Source organism: Passer domesticus, chromosome 6, assembly GCF_036417665.1.
Source record: "Passer domesticus isolate bPasDom1 chromosome 6, bPasDom1.hap1, whole genome shotgun sequence".
Taxonomy (NCBI): Eukaryota; Metazoa; Chordata; class Aves; order Passeriformes; family Passeridae; genus Passer; species Passer domesticus.
In genome coordinates this window covers 32,813,270-32,830,994 of record NC_087479.1, presented here as the reverse complement: position 1 = coordinate 32,830,994, position 17,725 = coordinate 32,813,270, and the positions used below count along the sequence as shown (strand labels likewise).

Below are 17,725 nucleotides of genomic sequence, written 5' to 3'. Positions count from 1 at the left end.
ACTTTAGACTAATTTTTTAATAGATTCTATTACTAAAGCTGACTCTTCAGAGTTAGATTGCTTTGGGAGCTGGAGCTAGAGAACAGTTGCACCAAGTGTTATTACCAGTGTAACACAATGCAAAATAATGTCTGGCTTCTCAAATAAGTTGATTTAAGTAGTAAGCAAATAAATTCTAAACACTGTATAATAAGTGTTTAGAATAAATAATAAGAAGAAATAAAAAGAAAACAGTGCTTGTCTAGAAAAAAACCTTCACAGTTGTATCCAATCAAGCCAATTTTATTGGCATACAGTCAAAGATATGGTACAGAACAAGAAAATGGAAAAAAATCACTTTGCTTAAATGGATGTGTTTACAGTGGAATAATGGCAAGACTACCTTCGGAAAATGCAAAGGAGCCTATGCTATAATCAAACAAAATAAAAATGACATTGATAGCTCTTTGGCTCAATCTAATTTGTTTCATAAAGGATTGCACATCTCTACCATAAGGCAAGGTGAATTGTCTTCCTCTTTTGTGGTACAAGAAGCAATAGGGAATAATAATTTAAAATTGAAACATGAAGATTTGTCTTGAAACAAAAAGTAGGGAATTTTAAATTTCAGATGGGGAAGAAAAGAAATAATTGATTTACCCTTTTTCTGATAAATGCAGATCTGGAAAGCATTTCACCACAACAAAAATCAACAAAAAGTATTACAGTTTTGTTAGGTTGAATAGATAAGGTTTAAGTCAAAATCTGTAACATTAAATGAGATGCTGTCCAGAACCCTATCTTTTACCACTCTCCCAAATGTTAAATAGTTTTTTGTACATTAACTTAGTGCTTGAACTGAACTTATTTGTACTGAATGAAAGTGCAAAATGTTAATGTGAAGGGATAACTTTATTTGGCAGAAGTCAAAAGCTAAGTACCATGCACGGAAAAGGTGTAGGTTTAAATAACATTTTGCTTCTATTTTGAATGTATAAACTAATAATGGATCTAATTTGAGATTCAGCAATGGATGAGTAAAGATAAATAGTATTTAAAGTACAAATAGAGCAATATTTGTTAAATAATTAAAAAAATTATATTATGCCATTAATCCAAGTTGTTAAAGCAAACTTTGATCAGATTATTGCAATAACACACTGTCCTTCCTGATGTAACTTTGAAATTTTGTCATTCTCTATTCTTACATGACAAAGAAAATGCTAGAGAAGATGTTTGTAATCTTAATCCTAAACTAATCCTAATATCACTAATGAAGATAGCACTAGCAAAAGTATTTTCTATAAATAAGGAAGAATACTGTTTTTTCACAAATTTTTGCATTTTAATGTGCACTAAGGAAACTGTGTTTCTCTAAAAATAAGAATCTTAATTTTTCTTAAGCATAAGGTGGTACTACTAGCAAATCAAAGTGCAATCCTTTAAATGGCAATTGCCAAATAGCTCTGAGTTCTTGCTTATGTTTGAAAGAGAAATACCTATAAATTCTAATTTTACTTAAAAACTCATTGTTCTGTTTGCAACTGCAAAAACAAACTCACAGAAAACCAGGAAGAGATTGTGCCAACATATTTGGACAACCCCCAAATGATTATTGGATCATTATTGGCTCTGTTGTGTTCATTTATTTCTTGGAAAAACATTATTTGAAATTTGAAAGAGCATCTCTACAAAGTATATGCCATTCATAAGGAAACAAGATAGGGATTCTGAATTTAATGCAGAAATTTCTGTTCAATGGCTCAGTATATTTTTGTATGTCAGATGTAATGAACCAAGTTCTCTATCTGTTGGACTTCTACGTGAAATCAGAGAAAAGAACAGGGCACCTGCTTACATTTACTCAATTTGGGCTACGTAGAGCAGATTTACAACAGACATCAATAGGGAACTTAGCATCCTGTACCTAAAACTGAATTCAGGTTCTATGCTGGTGGTAAGCAGCTCCTCCTGAATGATCTCCTGGTTATTCAGCACTGCCTTCTAGTCAAACTAGTCTAAGCAGAAGGAGAACCAGTCTCTTACATGGCTTTAATTCTGAAGAACAAGATTCAGTTATTTACAACATTTTGTAATGTACACTATATAAAATACTTTAACTTACAGAACTTAAAAATATTCATGCAGTCTCTGAATGGTCTTCTGAAGTCAACTACCTATGCAGGAAATAGTATTTTCTCTTTTTCTCTGAATACTGCTCCTTAATTCCTTGTACTGGTGACTCTCAATAAGATAATATAGGTCTCTGCTGTGTTATTAACAATAATGCAATTAAATACCAGCAATCAGTATGCAGCCAATACATTGGCCAAACCTATGTTTACAGAAATAATATTCTTTGTGGCAGAGAGAACTAACAAAGTATTTTGCAATCTTTCACAATAAAAGACATCATGTTCTAACCATTCAATGAGGTTTAATAAAACACATGACAAGCTATGGCCCTGAGTGTCTTCCTCTTTGAAAAGCTTTACTTTTTGGAAAGCAGGGAGTAGCACTGCAATAAACATTTTGTTGCCACTATGCTTCCAACAAGCAGATCAATAGGTTTCCTTCATTACGCTTTCAGCCAAACACACAGCGCATGCAAAAGCCAGAGGACAAGGAGAGAGAGAGAGAGAAACTGATGCTGCTAATAGAAAGTTTGAGATACAAATGAGAATAAAAAATGATGCCACTGCATAACACTACCTAAATGTAATTTTATAAAATAGGAGACTATGGGCCTTCATTGTTCAATCTGTTCAATTTACATTGTGAATTATATTTTTGAGATACAAGCTGATGTCAGAGTAGTTCTAAAAATTTAAATGAAGCTGATTTGATTAAATATCTTTAGTGAACTACTACTATTTAAAAATAAACTATGTTTTGTGACAAATGAATAATAAGTAAATTACGTATCTATTCTACACATGTTATACTGCACACCTGTTAAGTCATTATAAGTCCTAATTATTAATTTAACTCTTAGACTAACCATTTAAGTAGTCCTGCTAACATCCACAGAAATTACGGGCATGAAGCTAACTGGTTTTCATCAAGGGTGAAAAATTTCATTGCACACTGTGAAATTTAAAGAGAATATAAACTTATATTTTATCATCATACCATTCTAGAGAATTAAAGCTTTATTTCTCTTGACAGAAGGAAATCTTTGTAAAGAAACTCACTTCAATTTCACTGAATTGTACCAAAACCAAGACCTCATTACAGACAAGTGGAATTACTGTAAAGGGCTGACTGGGGCTAAGAGTGTTTATAATACTCCTATACCATTTTGCCTGCAACTTAACAAACTTCTCTGTACATAAAAGTAAGTGGAAGTTTCTAAAATCTTTCTGCCCATTACTCTCAAATAGGCATCAGCTGACCACATTTGGAGTTCCATTCATCCTACTGGTGACAACAAAAAGGAACAGATTAAAAGAAGCTTTTTCTAATTATTGGACTCTGAGTTGCAAAATAGCCTCTACAAGGATGTTTTCTAAGAACAAAACAGGCAGCAAATTCTATCTCAAATACTTCACAATGCAAAATACACAGGTCCTGTTTGTCTTCTGCTGGAAGATCTTTTACTTCTTCAATCAAAGACCTATGTGACAGGAAATCCTTGATAGTAAACTGACTTTTCCTTTTTTACAATTTGAGTTCTACAAGTCCCAGTTAATCCAATTCCAGACCTTTTTCTCAACAATTAAAATAGTGATAAAATTTTATAACTAATCTAATACATTTATTTCCTAAAATGATATTTCAGAAATCATTTATATGTGGTTATCTCTTTCATCTTTCATTGTACCTTTGTCAGAAGGCAGGTTCAGCTGAAATGTCAGCACTGATTCCATTTCTCTTGCCATTTTGTTCCAGATATCCTCTGAAGGTCCAAAGCTATCTGATGATGACTCAAATGCAGAAAATTAAGACGCTCTAAACTTAATGCTTTAAGAATTAAGAAAAATATTTTTTTGGACTAAGAATCACAGAAATATGTGTGGACACAAAAAACCTCCTTGAGATCCTATCAGAAGTGTGGTTCTTTTTTGACCCTGGTTTTGACCCTACATCATGTAATACATCATTGCTAATTTTCTTCCCATCATCAAAATTACTGACAGGCTTCTGGAGTTGATTTAACAATACTTTAATTTTGGAGATTTTCTGTCTTATAATTTAGAAGTCAAGATGTTGTTTACTCATAGCAGCCTTTCCCATTTTCCAAAATAATAGAGGATGATGTGGATCATTGTTTGATATGCATCCTGACATTAAGCTGTATTTTTGAATGAAGAGCCTCTTAAAGATAGAAACTAGACTACAAATCCTTTTTGGATCCCAGAGAACCTCCAATCTCTTCCTGCCTCTTCAAATAGTTACAACTGCCACAGACATCTTCAGTTTCAATTGGTTTATAGCTTTGGATCTCTCAGTGGCTTGAATGTTCTGCTGAAAAACACACAGGGGGTAGTCTGCCACCAGAGAATCATGTATCCATATTTTTTATACCTTGTGCTTTTTATATCTTGTACTGAGTGTTTTGTGAGCATGTAATTCTGATCAGCCACTGCATCACAAGATCTGGTTCAGCAGACAGCCAGGCTATTTGTAGTTCAGATATGATGATCTTGCCTTTGGACAGAGTATAAAGAATGAATTGCTTGCACAGTCTTGCAGTGCAACTTTGATACTTCAGATAACAGATTCTTGAGCACAAACTGTAAAGTAGTTATAGTTTTGGAGAAAGCAAAAAAGTTTTTGGAATCTGATCAAGCAGGACCCCCATATATGCTAACTAGTCACCAGCTGCAATATGTTGGTTTGCATTTCTCCTGAAGACAGTGATCCCTTCATAAAGTGAAGGACAATGGCTGAAGTTGCAGGCAAAGCAAGAAGACTAATTTTCCTGAAATGTGTCCTGGTTTGGGACAAATTTGGAAAGTAACTTCCAAAGGGATGTCTCCTAAAGGGCAAAATTCAGTGGCCCTACCTGCAATCTGTTTGGGAGAAAAAACTGTGCTCTTCTTCTCCCCCCATTTCACTCCAGGAACCAGTCTTAAAGGTGCAACATTTATTTCTGGGCTAAACAGACAAATGGGGATACAATTCAGCATCACAAAGTCACCACAGGACAAAGTGACTTATTGACTTCATCACCTGCAAAAGCATGTTCATAATTTTTGCTGATATGAAGTATGAAATACCTGTTGATCCACTCCTTTTTCTTAATTTCATATAGATATTCAGAAGAACAGAGTGAAGATGGCTTCATCTTGCACCCATAAGCACTAAACTTAATTGCTTGTTCTGGTGTTAGCTTAGAAAAAAGTGGCTTTGTATGCATGTGAGTCTAATATTCCATATTGGTGTTTTGATGATAATCATGATAAAAACAGTAAGGCTTTCATATAATACAGTGATGAGGCACTAGGAACTGCAGAATACATATCAGGTGCTTTTAAGAACATGTACTTGATTATTTTTAAAACTACTTGTCTTGCACTAGAGCCAGACAGATCTGACAGAAAAGCGGGTAAGCATCTTTCTTTTTAAGAACTGTTCTATTACATCTTTTGCCTATTCATACACTGAAACAATGGAAATTTTTTATTACTAAGGATAAGGAAGTGCTAGGAATGACTGCTTGAGAAGCTGAAACTTTTGAGAACAAATTACACACACAATCAGCAAGGTACAGGTCTTTCTGCTTAGGGACAAAGTGATTGAGTAGGTGAGCTCTTTATGTTTGCATTTTTTATATTGCTCATGAATAGAACATTCAGATCAGGTCTAGAACCTGGCCCACAGTGTGAGGTAGAGCAAACTATTAACTTATGGGATCTTGTCACCTTTTAGGGATTCTTTTAAAATACAGAAAAAGTAACTATATGTGCTCAAGACTGATTCAGCATAGCAGGAAACCTTAAGTCCATCTTTTTGATACTTATCCATTTATCAATTATAATAATATGCTGAAACCTAATCTTTACACAGCAGGCCATGGAATTAATTTTACAAATTTATAAATTTGTAAAATTTAATTTATAAACTTTGTTTTATCCCATGATGTTGTGAATTCTAGTTTATCTTAAGGCATTGCTTCTTTCTTTCCCATTCTAATTACAACTGAAAGCATTTTCATTTTCAATTCTTGTTAAGATGGTACTATACCTCAGTATAGAAGACCATCACAAGGCTGATACAAAACTATTTAAAATGGTACATGTATTTTGGCAGGTAGTGACCTGAGCCAGAGCACTGGAAATTAATAATGAATTTCTGGTATCATAAAGCCACCTGTATCTAGACAGGTAATTAGCAATCACAACCTGATGGCCAACTCTACAGAGTCCTTCCAGTTTCACTGTCTGTAAATGGGTCAGAATAACAAGTGAACCATTCTTCAGCTTTGACATCTGTAAACTTGTTTTTACGTAATGTCAGAGATAACTAAGGAATTTTTAATGATATAATTTATGTTCATATGCTATGTAGTAGTTGCCTAGCTACTGCACTATACATCATGGTGGTCTCAGACTGGTACAGTGATTTTAAAACCACGCTGAACATGGTTGCAGATTGAACATGCAAAATCTGCCCCCCCAGCTGATTTTTCCCCACTTGTGCACAGTGCAATGCAAAAAAAAGAAAAAAGAAAATAAAATCAAAAAAGTGTGATGGGTGAGCAGGTCGACTGTGTGAGAGAACACGTGCAAAGTATACCTCAGAAACACTATAGGTGGATGAGCACGAAGGGAGTCGAGCCTGGTTGTGCAGTGGGGAAAAGAAAACATTGTTAAAAAAGAAATGGTGGCACAGTAAGGGTCTCAGAAGGTTTTCTGTATAAGTGGTTCCAGCACTGAGATAGTGGCAGGGGGTTCATAAAGTTTCCATGACCAGCTATTTCAGAAACCTCAAATTTATGCCTTTTAAGGTGGAAGCTTCTTAAAAAAGGTGGGGGGGAAGTACTCTATTTGAATATAATTAAAACTAATGATGAATCTGAAGACAAATATAAATTCTTGGTCATCCAGATATCTGGCAACACTATCTTTAGGACAATAAGGTACTCTAGGATGACACTTTACTGATCTGTTTCATTTAAAAGCATTAGTATTAGAGTTAGAACTCGACAAAGGATACAATCTTATGGGTAAAAACCCCTGAGATGCTGTGAATATCTTTATGTGTTGACATATTCAGAAACAAATTTTGACAAGAAGGTTTTTCTTCAATCTCACTGCCCCAAAAACCAGAATAACTTGCAAAGTTCAATGACTAATGGCCAGACATAGGTCAGTAGAAATCTGCAGATTATGCCCCTAAGCAACGTCATGTGTGTGATTCTTGAGGGACTCTGTCCACTGTCAAGAACTTTCAGTCCAAGTTAACACAAGTTAATTGGTATAGTTTTACTGATGGCTTAAGACACATTTTGCTTATCCATGATAGCCATTATTCCAAACTATTAATCACTCAGATCTAACTCGAGTATTAAAAAAAAAAAACTTGCCAGTAATTTATAGAAAAATCCTTTCTTTAGGTGAAAATATTTCATGTTTCACTCTGAAGTAGGAGTAAAAGCAGGCTAATAAACAAAATGTAAAAAGAATGGTTCTTATAAATGTACTAAAAATCATGTCTTGATTTTTTTCTGGGGGAGAAAAAATGAATTATCAGAAGCTTTAGCAAAGCTTCCTTAGACTTAACAAACTATACAGCGGTTTGGATACATTTGTGGTAAAGATGAATCCAGTAAGGATTCCCACACAGGTTGTTAGTGGCCACTTGCTGACTTAGGTATATGATGGACTGAGCAGAGGACATAGTATTCATAAGAAGTCTTTCAAGAATATTTTTCCATTTCAAATGTGTATGTAATATTTTTTCATTGAAATAGAAAATATCCCTTCCAGGAAATTTCTACAGTCATATTGGTCTGTGCTAAATTATGTCTCCATTAAATAGACACCTGTTTTTGGCATTCTGTATTTCATTTGCTCTTCTTGATAACATCGCTAAGGAAATTTGAATCAGCTCACATCATCTTAAATATTCACACACACTCAGAATTTTCTTCAAGTGATTAAATGTTTTCTTAAACTGAGATGTGTTGCAGAAGGATTAAGACAAAAATAGAAAATTCCTTCAGACAAACAGCAAGACTGAAAAATGCAGTTTTAAGAAATCAACTGTTATTCTTAAACAGTCTATTTCATAATTAGAGAAAAAAAAAAAAGAAAAAAAGTCCTCTTCTGACAAAGCAAAAAATATTTCTAGAAATACAGCTTTAAAATCTTCCTAAGAAAGGCAAGGTGTGCTTTTGTTCAGAACAGGGGTGCAGCTATTCACCTAAGACTTTTGGATGAGGCTCTAATCAAGATTTTCATAAATAATGTCCAGCCATTGTTCCCATGGTTTGTCTTTCAACAGCATGGAAAAAACCACTGGCCTCAGTTCTGTAGGTGAGGATCCAAAGAATTCATGATCAGCAAGAATCATCACAGCATGTTTTTTACATATCAGCAGCTACATACATAGAAACAGCAACAGTCAGAAGCTTTGGAACTATGCTCCACAAATTTTCAACGGCCTTTGAACTCAATCTGGAAAGAATGTCTTTGCAATTCATTCTGGAAAAAAGGTTCCACCTTAATGGTATTGTGCAATAGCATTTTGTTTTCACTTCCAGGGCTGGCCATCAGATACTACATGTTCCCCCTCCCATACCATTCAATACTTTTGCCACATTGTAGAAGTATCAAAAACCTACATCTAAAACCCTTTCCAAAAGCAGTATGGAAAAAATGAAAATTATTTTTAAAATTAACTATTAACAGAGCCATAATTTTTTTTCTCCAATTGTTCACTATTTCTTCTCTTTGATCAGCCATCTGTATATTGTCTTTTAAAATGCTGTTATCCAGAACATCCATTATTCCTGCATGAATCAGAGGAGCAGTGACAAAGCAGCAAATTTTAGCAATGTGTTCTGCTTGTTTTAGGAGACTTAGAGGCACATGCAGAATATATGGAGTATTTCTTTATTTACTTACTTACATTCCATATTAACTGACTGACTTCCATAATGGAGGATATGGTCATGAAATAACAAATAAAGTGGCACAGAGGAACAGGACAATTTCATGACAACTCATGTTGTCATGCTGCCATGGCTAATGTAGTCACAGCTTCTAGTTTGAAATCTTTCCCCATGTGACACTCTGTGAAATAATGTATGATTAGAGCATCTTTTTTTGTAGAACCATGTTTCATGGCATTTTTTTTTCTGGCTTTACATTTATTTTTAAGTACTAAATCAGGAATTTAACAATAAGTAGTGCAAAAGAACTTGCTTTGTCTTGATTGTGTGTTATCACCAAATCTAAAATATGACAGTTTCCCCCAAAACTTTATTCCTAAAAGATCTGCCAGGATGAAGATACTGTCTTTTAATCAAATTTATTTTACAGGAAACTGAAAATGTTAGCAGCTCAATTTCCTTGTATTTGACCTGTAAAATACTATAAAGTCAAGAATTTCTACTTGACAATAAGCAGTAATCAACTGTATATGCAAAAGCACCCAAAAGGGGCAAAAATTATCAAATCATTTTCACTAGAAAAATTATCTTGCACTGTATGACCTTAGTGGATTATGCATTAGAATGGTAGTTCTGAGAATGACAACAATCATAGTGTATGGAAGACACAGAGGACATGAATCTAAAGAAATTACTGAGTGACCCTTCAGTGGACAGATGTGCAAATGGATAAAGTGTTATTAACTTTCACATTTACTCTGCTGCAAACTTTTTCCTAATTTTCATTTTATGCAAAATACGTGGCTTAAAGACACTTCTACATAGAATTGCTGAAAAGCTATTCTTAATTTATGAAGTGAACTACTAAACAAGAGATACTGCTGTCTTTGTTGTTATATTGGATTTGACTTGCTTTATTAAATATTTCTGTGAAAATTGCGTGACTTTTACAGGGTGTCATGACTGATATATTAGATCCTAATTCTTTTTTCACAACTTTTTTTCATTAAAGAACAAATGTGACACAGAAGAAACATGCTGCCGTATTTTTTGCATTAGTCTGCTAAAAAAAAGGCGCAAAATTTGCATAGCTGTCATTCAACCAAATATTGACCTATTTTGTGAGATAAAACGGGGACCCGAAAAGATTAATGGCAAAGACAGAGGTACATGTGAACCTATATGCTTTTGGGTTACCTTATATCAGCCACAGTTTTTGGTTCAGTTAAGACTATCACTGGCAGAAGGTATTTTTATTCTTTAAATTAAGGCTATATGTTTTATTCATTGCAAAGTTTAATATTCAGGAAACTTTTAGATATGCAACTTCGATTTTGGAAAGGAATTATTTTTTAGTTTCTTTAAAGTCAAGCAGTTTGATTAGCACTCATTAAAATGCAGGAGGATATTCTTTACAACAAACTCTGTCAATCAGGTCAGGTTTCTCACATACATTAAAATGAAACCCCAGCTAGAAAATAAAGAAAACACAAAGGAAGAAATAGAGAGAGAAAGGAAAAAGATGGGGATGAGAAGACAAACCAACCAGATGTGGTGTTACCAGGCAGCAGATGTTTTTTTAAAAAAATCAGATCACCGAGTGAAACTGTACATTTACTCAGAGCATCCTTTGACATTGCCTTCTGGGTGATCTCTGAGCTCCTCCAGCTTTTGATGGAGCTACATGTAAACATTAGAAAATGAATTGACAAAGCAACCTGTTCTCTTGTCAAGTTTTTTTTCCTTAATTTTTCTTTTGCTCTTTGTTTTTGTGGTTATTTTTTGTTTTGTTTTTAATAAACCATAGCATAATACATTTCTCACTGCCTCTGCCAAAACATTTCAAGGCATCAAAGTGCTTTGAACAACACAGACATACAAGGCTCAGTCAACTTGGAATCTGGAAGCAAGATATCTTTGCTTAACATGGCTCTTTTTTTACTACAGGCAAAAAAAAAAAAAAAAAGAAAAATCAAGGGAACTATAAAGCTACTGAATTTCTGCTATATTGCTGGGTTTTTTTTTTGCTTATTTATTAGTAAGGCTATTCTAGAATTTATTTCCATAAAATATTTTTTATGGAAAAATATTTTAATAAAACATATTTTATTTTATTAAAATACAATATTTAAAATATTATTTTTATTTCCATAAAATGAATATGTTTGGGATCCTCAATTAGGATTTCCCATTTTCTATAAGGAAGATTTTCTGTCTACATATATATTTTAGGTCATGGCATTAAATAAGATAAAGAAATATTAATTCAAAATGAGCTATCAATGGGTCTTCATAATAACAGGTGAAACCCACCATCTAAATAAGCTACATCTTCTGCCTATATGCATGCATTATGCATCTAGATCTGTATGTGATGACTGATGCCTCAAATTGCACGGTCACTGCAATCATGAACAGAATTTTCAAAAACAGCACAGAAGCTGTGGCTGTCTTGTATTTTTATTCATGTGAATTCAGTGGTCCTGAATGTCTCCCCTGAAACAGAGCCTCATTCATGTACACTGCTCTTCTCATCTACACTGTAATTAAAACATCTTCCTAAAATACAGGATGAAAAGATAAAGCCTCACAGACAGTGAGGAATGCTAGAGATGCCTCTAGCTAGAACTTGTATAAACAAGTAGCAACTGGCTTCTTTTTCCATGCTAAGATCAATTTAAATGGAGGCATTACTGGAAAGAGGTGCATAATTAATCCTTTCCCTCCCCTTTGTGCTCAGTGAAATAACATTGTCACAAAGAGTAGCTGTAGAACAGTGTTAGAGAACAGAGAGGATGGCTTGTCCTGGAACAAATGCAATACACTTACATACAAAACCAAAACAAAAGATCATAAACCAAGAATACAGGAAAGGCAAGGAAAATACAGAAGAAAAAATAATTAGTGGTTGAGAAAGCGCTAAAAGGAAATAAAGTTGGAGAAATGAGAAAAACTGGATAGCTGAAATAGAGGCAACTCTTGAGATCAAAATGGCTTGGACTGCATATGATCAGCATCTTGGTTCAAAACAATTTATCAGGATGTAACACTGTTTGGTGGGTACTGGTTTAGATATCTGCCTGTTCTGTTAAGCAATCTCAATATTTGTGTATGTTTATACAAAATTAAAAGGCAGAAGATACTAACTATCAGCAAAACAGTGGCTCCATTCTTATTAGTCTCCTGTGAATATCTTTCATTTGATCTTTATCGACTTTGATTTTTTTCCTAATATAAAGGCTATATACATACGTATTTTAAATATCCAACTCTCTTGAAATGGTCTTTTGCAGAATTAAATGCAGAAAGTGTGAAGACTGTAAAAGTTTAATTATGTTTCAAGATGGGAAGCAGTAGTTTGAAGATGAATAAATCACTTCTCTGTGTAACAGGCGGATCAGAGAAGTGGTTTAATCATGATCACCAAATTACAGGCACTTTAAAAAGGTTGTTACTATTTCTCATTTCTAGAGACACCCAAAGCTACCTAACTGGCAGCCTGCCTCCAATAGGTTGTTCTATGTGTAGCACAGAAACAAACAAAATGTGACCCAACAGCAATAAGAATACTGAAATAAAAATGATGTGATGGTGAGAAATGGAAAAGCCCCTTCCCTCCCTCCCCACACCTCCCCCTTCAAAAGGAAAAGTGTAGGCTATAGAAGAAAACTTGCAAAATAAATGTTAGAAACATATTTACTTTGAGGGATCCAACTCTACTAGCAACTCCTTTGCTTTCATCCGGCCGTCTAATTTGCTACAATGGGGGAAGATGGGTAAAAAAGACAGAAGAATAAAGAAAAAGTGAACTTAAAAAAATTTCCACACAATCAGTTAGCAGTACATGCAAGACATCAATTTGACTCTCTGAGACACCTCTAGAGGACAAAGACACAGACTCTAATTTCTGGAATAAATGACGCTATTTCATAGCATTTTAAACTTGCTTTGCTGATCACTTCTTTCTCAGTATATTACCAATCTGGCACATATGTTACATGCTGAATTCACTAACATTTTTGAAAGAATACATGTTACTTATCTGATTTGGATATTAAGAATAATGAAATTCTAAAACTCTAACTGAATAAAAAACCCCCTATACCTTCTATAATTCATATGAGCAGAATATGCTGTAACTGGGAGCCTACAAGTATCATGACTGATACCTGACAGAATGCAATACAGATTCCTATTGACCCAGGCCTAGAGATTTTAGCCACTGCTGTCAAGATTCCCAGTTAAAAATTATGCTGCCCAACCAGAAAATTTTAATGCCAGACCAATATTAGATTTTTATTTAAAATATTTAAATATCTGTGTATATGACCCCCAATGTCTCCCATCTGATTATTTTTCTTTATTATATATGTTTTTTCTTAGATGATGCAGAGGATGGACGAAACAAATGAGGTGGCTGCTCAAAAGGCTTCATATTTTTAGAAGCATGCAAAATAAAACATTCATTTACAGGAAAAGTTATTTTCAGAAATTCTTAATCTGGTAAATATACCTCTTTTACCAGTAAAGTGAACATGTGTCATTTGAAGCAGAGAGGAAGAAGATAACAAAAATTATTTAGTGACAACCTACTAGTCTGAGCCAAGACTGAACTGTAAGTTCTTATTATCTTAACAAAAACAAAATCCCACACAACTGAGGTGAACCTTTTCAAATCACAGTAACTGTCTTTAAGAAAACTCAGCAAGGAAGCCAAAGATTGAATGAACCATGGAAATTCAACTATGCTTTATGCTCTCTGGAGCACACTAGCAAGGCACAAGTTCAATTGTCCTGTTTGGTTTGCCTGACCCATGCAAAACAGAGAAATTCCTCTTCAAAAAACAGTCAACTGAGTGTTTGGGTTTTTTATTTGTATTTGATTCTTAAGAAAAAAATTCAACTAAACAATATCTTAACAATTTAAGTGTTTAATTCTGATAGGATGTCCATTAGCAAAATACACTGGAAACATTTATGTTAATTTTTGCTTTCCATCCCTGGTCTTACAGCATTAAAATAGCATCCAGTTTGAACTCTCAGGTGAAACACTGTCACTACTGCTATCATGGGACACCAAGAAAATCAATCAATACTAGTATACAGACCACAAAGAAACAGCCATCCTTAGATAAACTATGTCTCCTTTAGGAGACACATTCATCTAAAATAGTTGTATTTGTATACACATGCAGTTGTAACTGAGTTACTACATATGAGCTTTGTAATTCCTAACTGAGAAAAAAAGAGCAACTCAATTTGGAAAAATATCCTTATCTGAACAAAAAACATTGTATTTAGAGCAAAGATGCTTTCCCCAACATTCTGGTTAGGTACTACCATACCAATAATAAGACACAATCTCGTAGAACTGCAATTCATTTTATCAATTTGAAACTTTTAAATGAATAATAAATTTGGGTTTGTTTGAAAAATGAGAAATAGGAAAAAAAATAAATGCTTATAATGACATGGAACTAGGGCATTAAGAAAAGTGCTACACAACACAGAAACTTGAGGAAAAGTTGTGACAGCAATATGCACTGCCCTTAAGGGAAGAAGTTTTTCTTGCATTACTCACCAATTGTAGCTGCTCTAGTTGTTCTGAAGGTCGAGAATTCAGTTAGAAATGAGACTGGAGATATTACAGGTGCATATATCTAATATTATTTAGTCTTTCTTCAAAATATATGTAGAAATACATACACAATGTGTACACTGTGAGCACTGAAGTTCTAAATGCTTGCATATATAAATTAGAAGGAGATAGTCCAAGTTTAAGTCTTGCTTTACATCCATGGCACAGTTAATATACATGACAGCATGTTTTCTACAGGAATATTGCAGAGTGCAACTTGAATGCTTCTCAAGGGATGAATCAGAATTACATGAGTATTGTACAAACTATACTATATCTGTTCTGGGAATTAAATGGCATATTACCAAGAAGGCAAGGGACAGAAAGAATAAAACCCATATCTTTTTCATGGCAAATACCACAGAAAGGAATTTAGGTGTATCCTTATCTTTCTTTGGTCAACTGTAGGAAGATCTAGAAGTTATAATTAAGAAAATGGCATGGATTATATATTCCTTGTTTTTCAGAAACTCAGCCAACACAAGAACCCCATGACAGATGAACACTGGTAAGTAGAAAAGATTATGATGAAAAATGTGTGTAAGTGATTTAAATCAAAAGTATCTATGCCACAACACAAGCTAAGTAAGTGGATTAAAAAAATGAGACAGGAGCAAAACCAATTCATTATGGGAAAAATGTTACCTGAAAATCCTAAGAGTTCAAAGGTGACAAAGGTTTTGAAGGGTCTGAAGGTGATAAATGAAGATACTTAATGTAAAGAAGGAAGAAGGGTGCTGTGTAGGGAACATTCCAGGAAACTAGGAGAGTATAATGCATTCACAGTTCATAAATGCATTTTATTTACAACCCTTTTTTTATTCACAATGGAATAACAGCAGGGAGTTAATAGCTAAAAATTAGCTACAGCTATCCCTACCTTTATATCTGAAGAACAAAGTGGAGTTACAGTTGGAGTAGAATGAGATAGGAAGCCAGTGGAAGAAAACTTAGGAAGCAAGGAAACCAGAACCAAAGAGTGAGCAAAGAGTAATGCTCAAATATGGTTAATGTATTTGTTAGAAGATGAGAGAACAGAACATGTTTTCTAAGATGTTTTACATATGGTTTCAGTGTTATTCCACTACCTTCTACTTAACAGAGCACATGAAAAATGAACCTGTTATCTTCATCCTTGATTTACTTCAGAAAACAGAATTTAGAAGACCTAACCTTAAATACATATCTAATCTACCATTTATACTTGTCATAAATGAAGAACAGCTCTGAACAATTACCTCATCTGAGACTCTGTCTTTGCTGGATTTATTGAAACAAACAGTTCCACAACAGGAGGAATAGCCTCAAACATTTAACACTATCCATCTTAGACTCCTTCTCCCTTCTGATAATATATTCTATTTGTGCTGCCCTAAAGTCATTCTGACAAAGAAACTGGAATTTTGCAGGACCCAAGTCTTTCAGAAAAGTGTTTTCCCATCCACATTCACCAAAAAGCCAAACCTCTGTCAGACTTTTTTCCAAAATCCTGGGCAACAGGATTTTGGTTCATTATGACAGGATTGTGGTTCATAATGACAACATCTTTTTGATATGATTAAATTACTTAATTCTGAAATGGAATAAATGCAAAAGTCACAACAGAAATTTTTTACAGCAATAGTTTAAAAAGGTGTCAGATACCTTATTTGATTATCTAGGCACGCAATGGTGGAATTATGATAACCAAAAGTAAGAGATTATACTACACAGCATCCAAATCAAGTTCAGATTATTTTCTGTACACATAAGAAAAACATAACTGTTGTCCCACTTGATTACTGATGCAGAGATCAAAAATAAAGAATGAATAAAGAAAACCATTATTATTGCTTGTGGAATATCATGGAGTCTGCAAAGAGATCTTTTGGCAGGTATGTTATACCACATATCCCTGACAACTTGTAATGACAAGCATTTTCTGTTTCCTTCCACAAACATAGTCCCTGTCAGTTTCTAGCCATTGCCTCCTATTGCATTTAGCTGGAAGTTCCCTTGCTCCCTAGCTGCCTTAGAGGATGTGCAATGGAGAGAATATCCTCTGCTCAATACCAATTCATGAAACTTGCTTGCATCATATTTGTCCATGTGAGTCCACATGCTGTTATGAAATATTTATGAAGTTGTACATTCAATGAGAAAATATGACCTCCCTTGCTTTTTCAGTTTTACCTGCCATTATTTCCTTCCTGTTACTGTTTTATCTCAAAGTGCAGGGCATCATGCTGAGAAAAGGATGATCAGTTTTGAAAATCTAGAACAAAACTGCACATGTGATGCTCCTACTTTGGTTCACCTCCTTCAGCAGAATTCCACAATATACCCTGAAATTGCTTTTATTTTTTTTCCCCCAAGGGCCATTCAACTAAGCAAGGAAAAATATAGAATAAAAACAATAGGATAAGCTCCAGTCAAGCTTAAAGAGGTGTTTTGTGATTCAGTGAAAAGGTAGGTGGATGTATAAAAAATATGAAAATGATCCTAAAGATAAATGCATTAAGAAGATAAAAACATTAAACCATAAGAGAAGAGAAATTAAATATGAGTCAGCATATATTCAAACAGCCCCCACATGAAGGGGCTCTGAAAGAATACAACATATAAAAAACAGGGATATTTAGAGGCCATCAGGAATTTGTTATCAAAAGCTTGGAGATTTCTCCACCTGATAAAGTGCATTCAATAAGAGAAGGGGGTCCACTTGATGAAGAGAAACTACAAAAGCTATACTATGCATATTATTATACCATTATGTTCCAAATAAATGTTCTTGAAATCTCTCACACAAGTTCTCACAGAGTTCATATTAACAGAGAAACAGATCTCAAAAGTAACTCAACTGGCAATGATTTCACATCAGCTGGCCAGGAGCAAAAAATCTTATGTATTGGCCAGATTACATAAGGGAGCTGAATACAAAGGAGATTTACACTTATGAAGATGGAAAATGCATTTTCTGACCCTAAAGAACATTAATCGAGTTCAAGGTATGCAACAAACTGAAAAAAGTGAAGGGTAGTGACATCTAAGTAAGAAAAAAAGAAAGA

General features: G+C 34.1%; 1 protein-coding gene across 23 annotated transcripts in view; it reads right to left on the bottom strand.

Moving 5' to 3' along the window:
- The window catches only part of GPHN (gephyrin), a 266,641-nt gene that overhangs the window by 58,737 nt on the left and 190,179 nt on the right, over positions 1 to 17,725 (bottom strand). For 14 of the 23 annotated variants that reach the window (XM_064424218.1, XM_064424222.1, XM_064424221.1 and 11 more), the window contains 2 exons: positions 12,741 to 12,797; positions 6,721 to 6,762 (listed from right to left, as the gene is read on the bottom strand). The exons of 5 other annotated variants lie outside the window; for them this stretch is intronic. In XM_064424218.1, coding sequence (XP_064280288.1) covers positions 6,721 to 6,762; positions 12,741 to 12,797 — 99 coding nt within the window. The remainder of the gene's footprint in view (positions 1 to 6,720; positions 6,763 to 12,740; positions 12,798 to 17,725) is intronic. 4 more of the 23 variants (XM_064424223.1, XM_064424235.1, XM_064424231.1 and 1 more) reach the window with 1 other exon arrangement.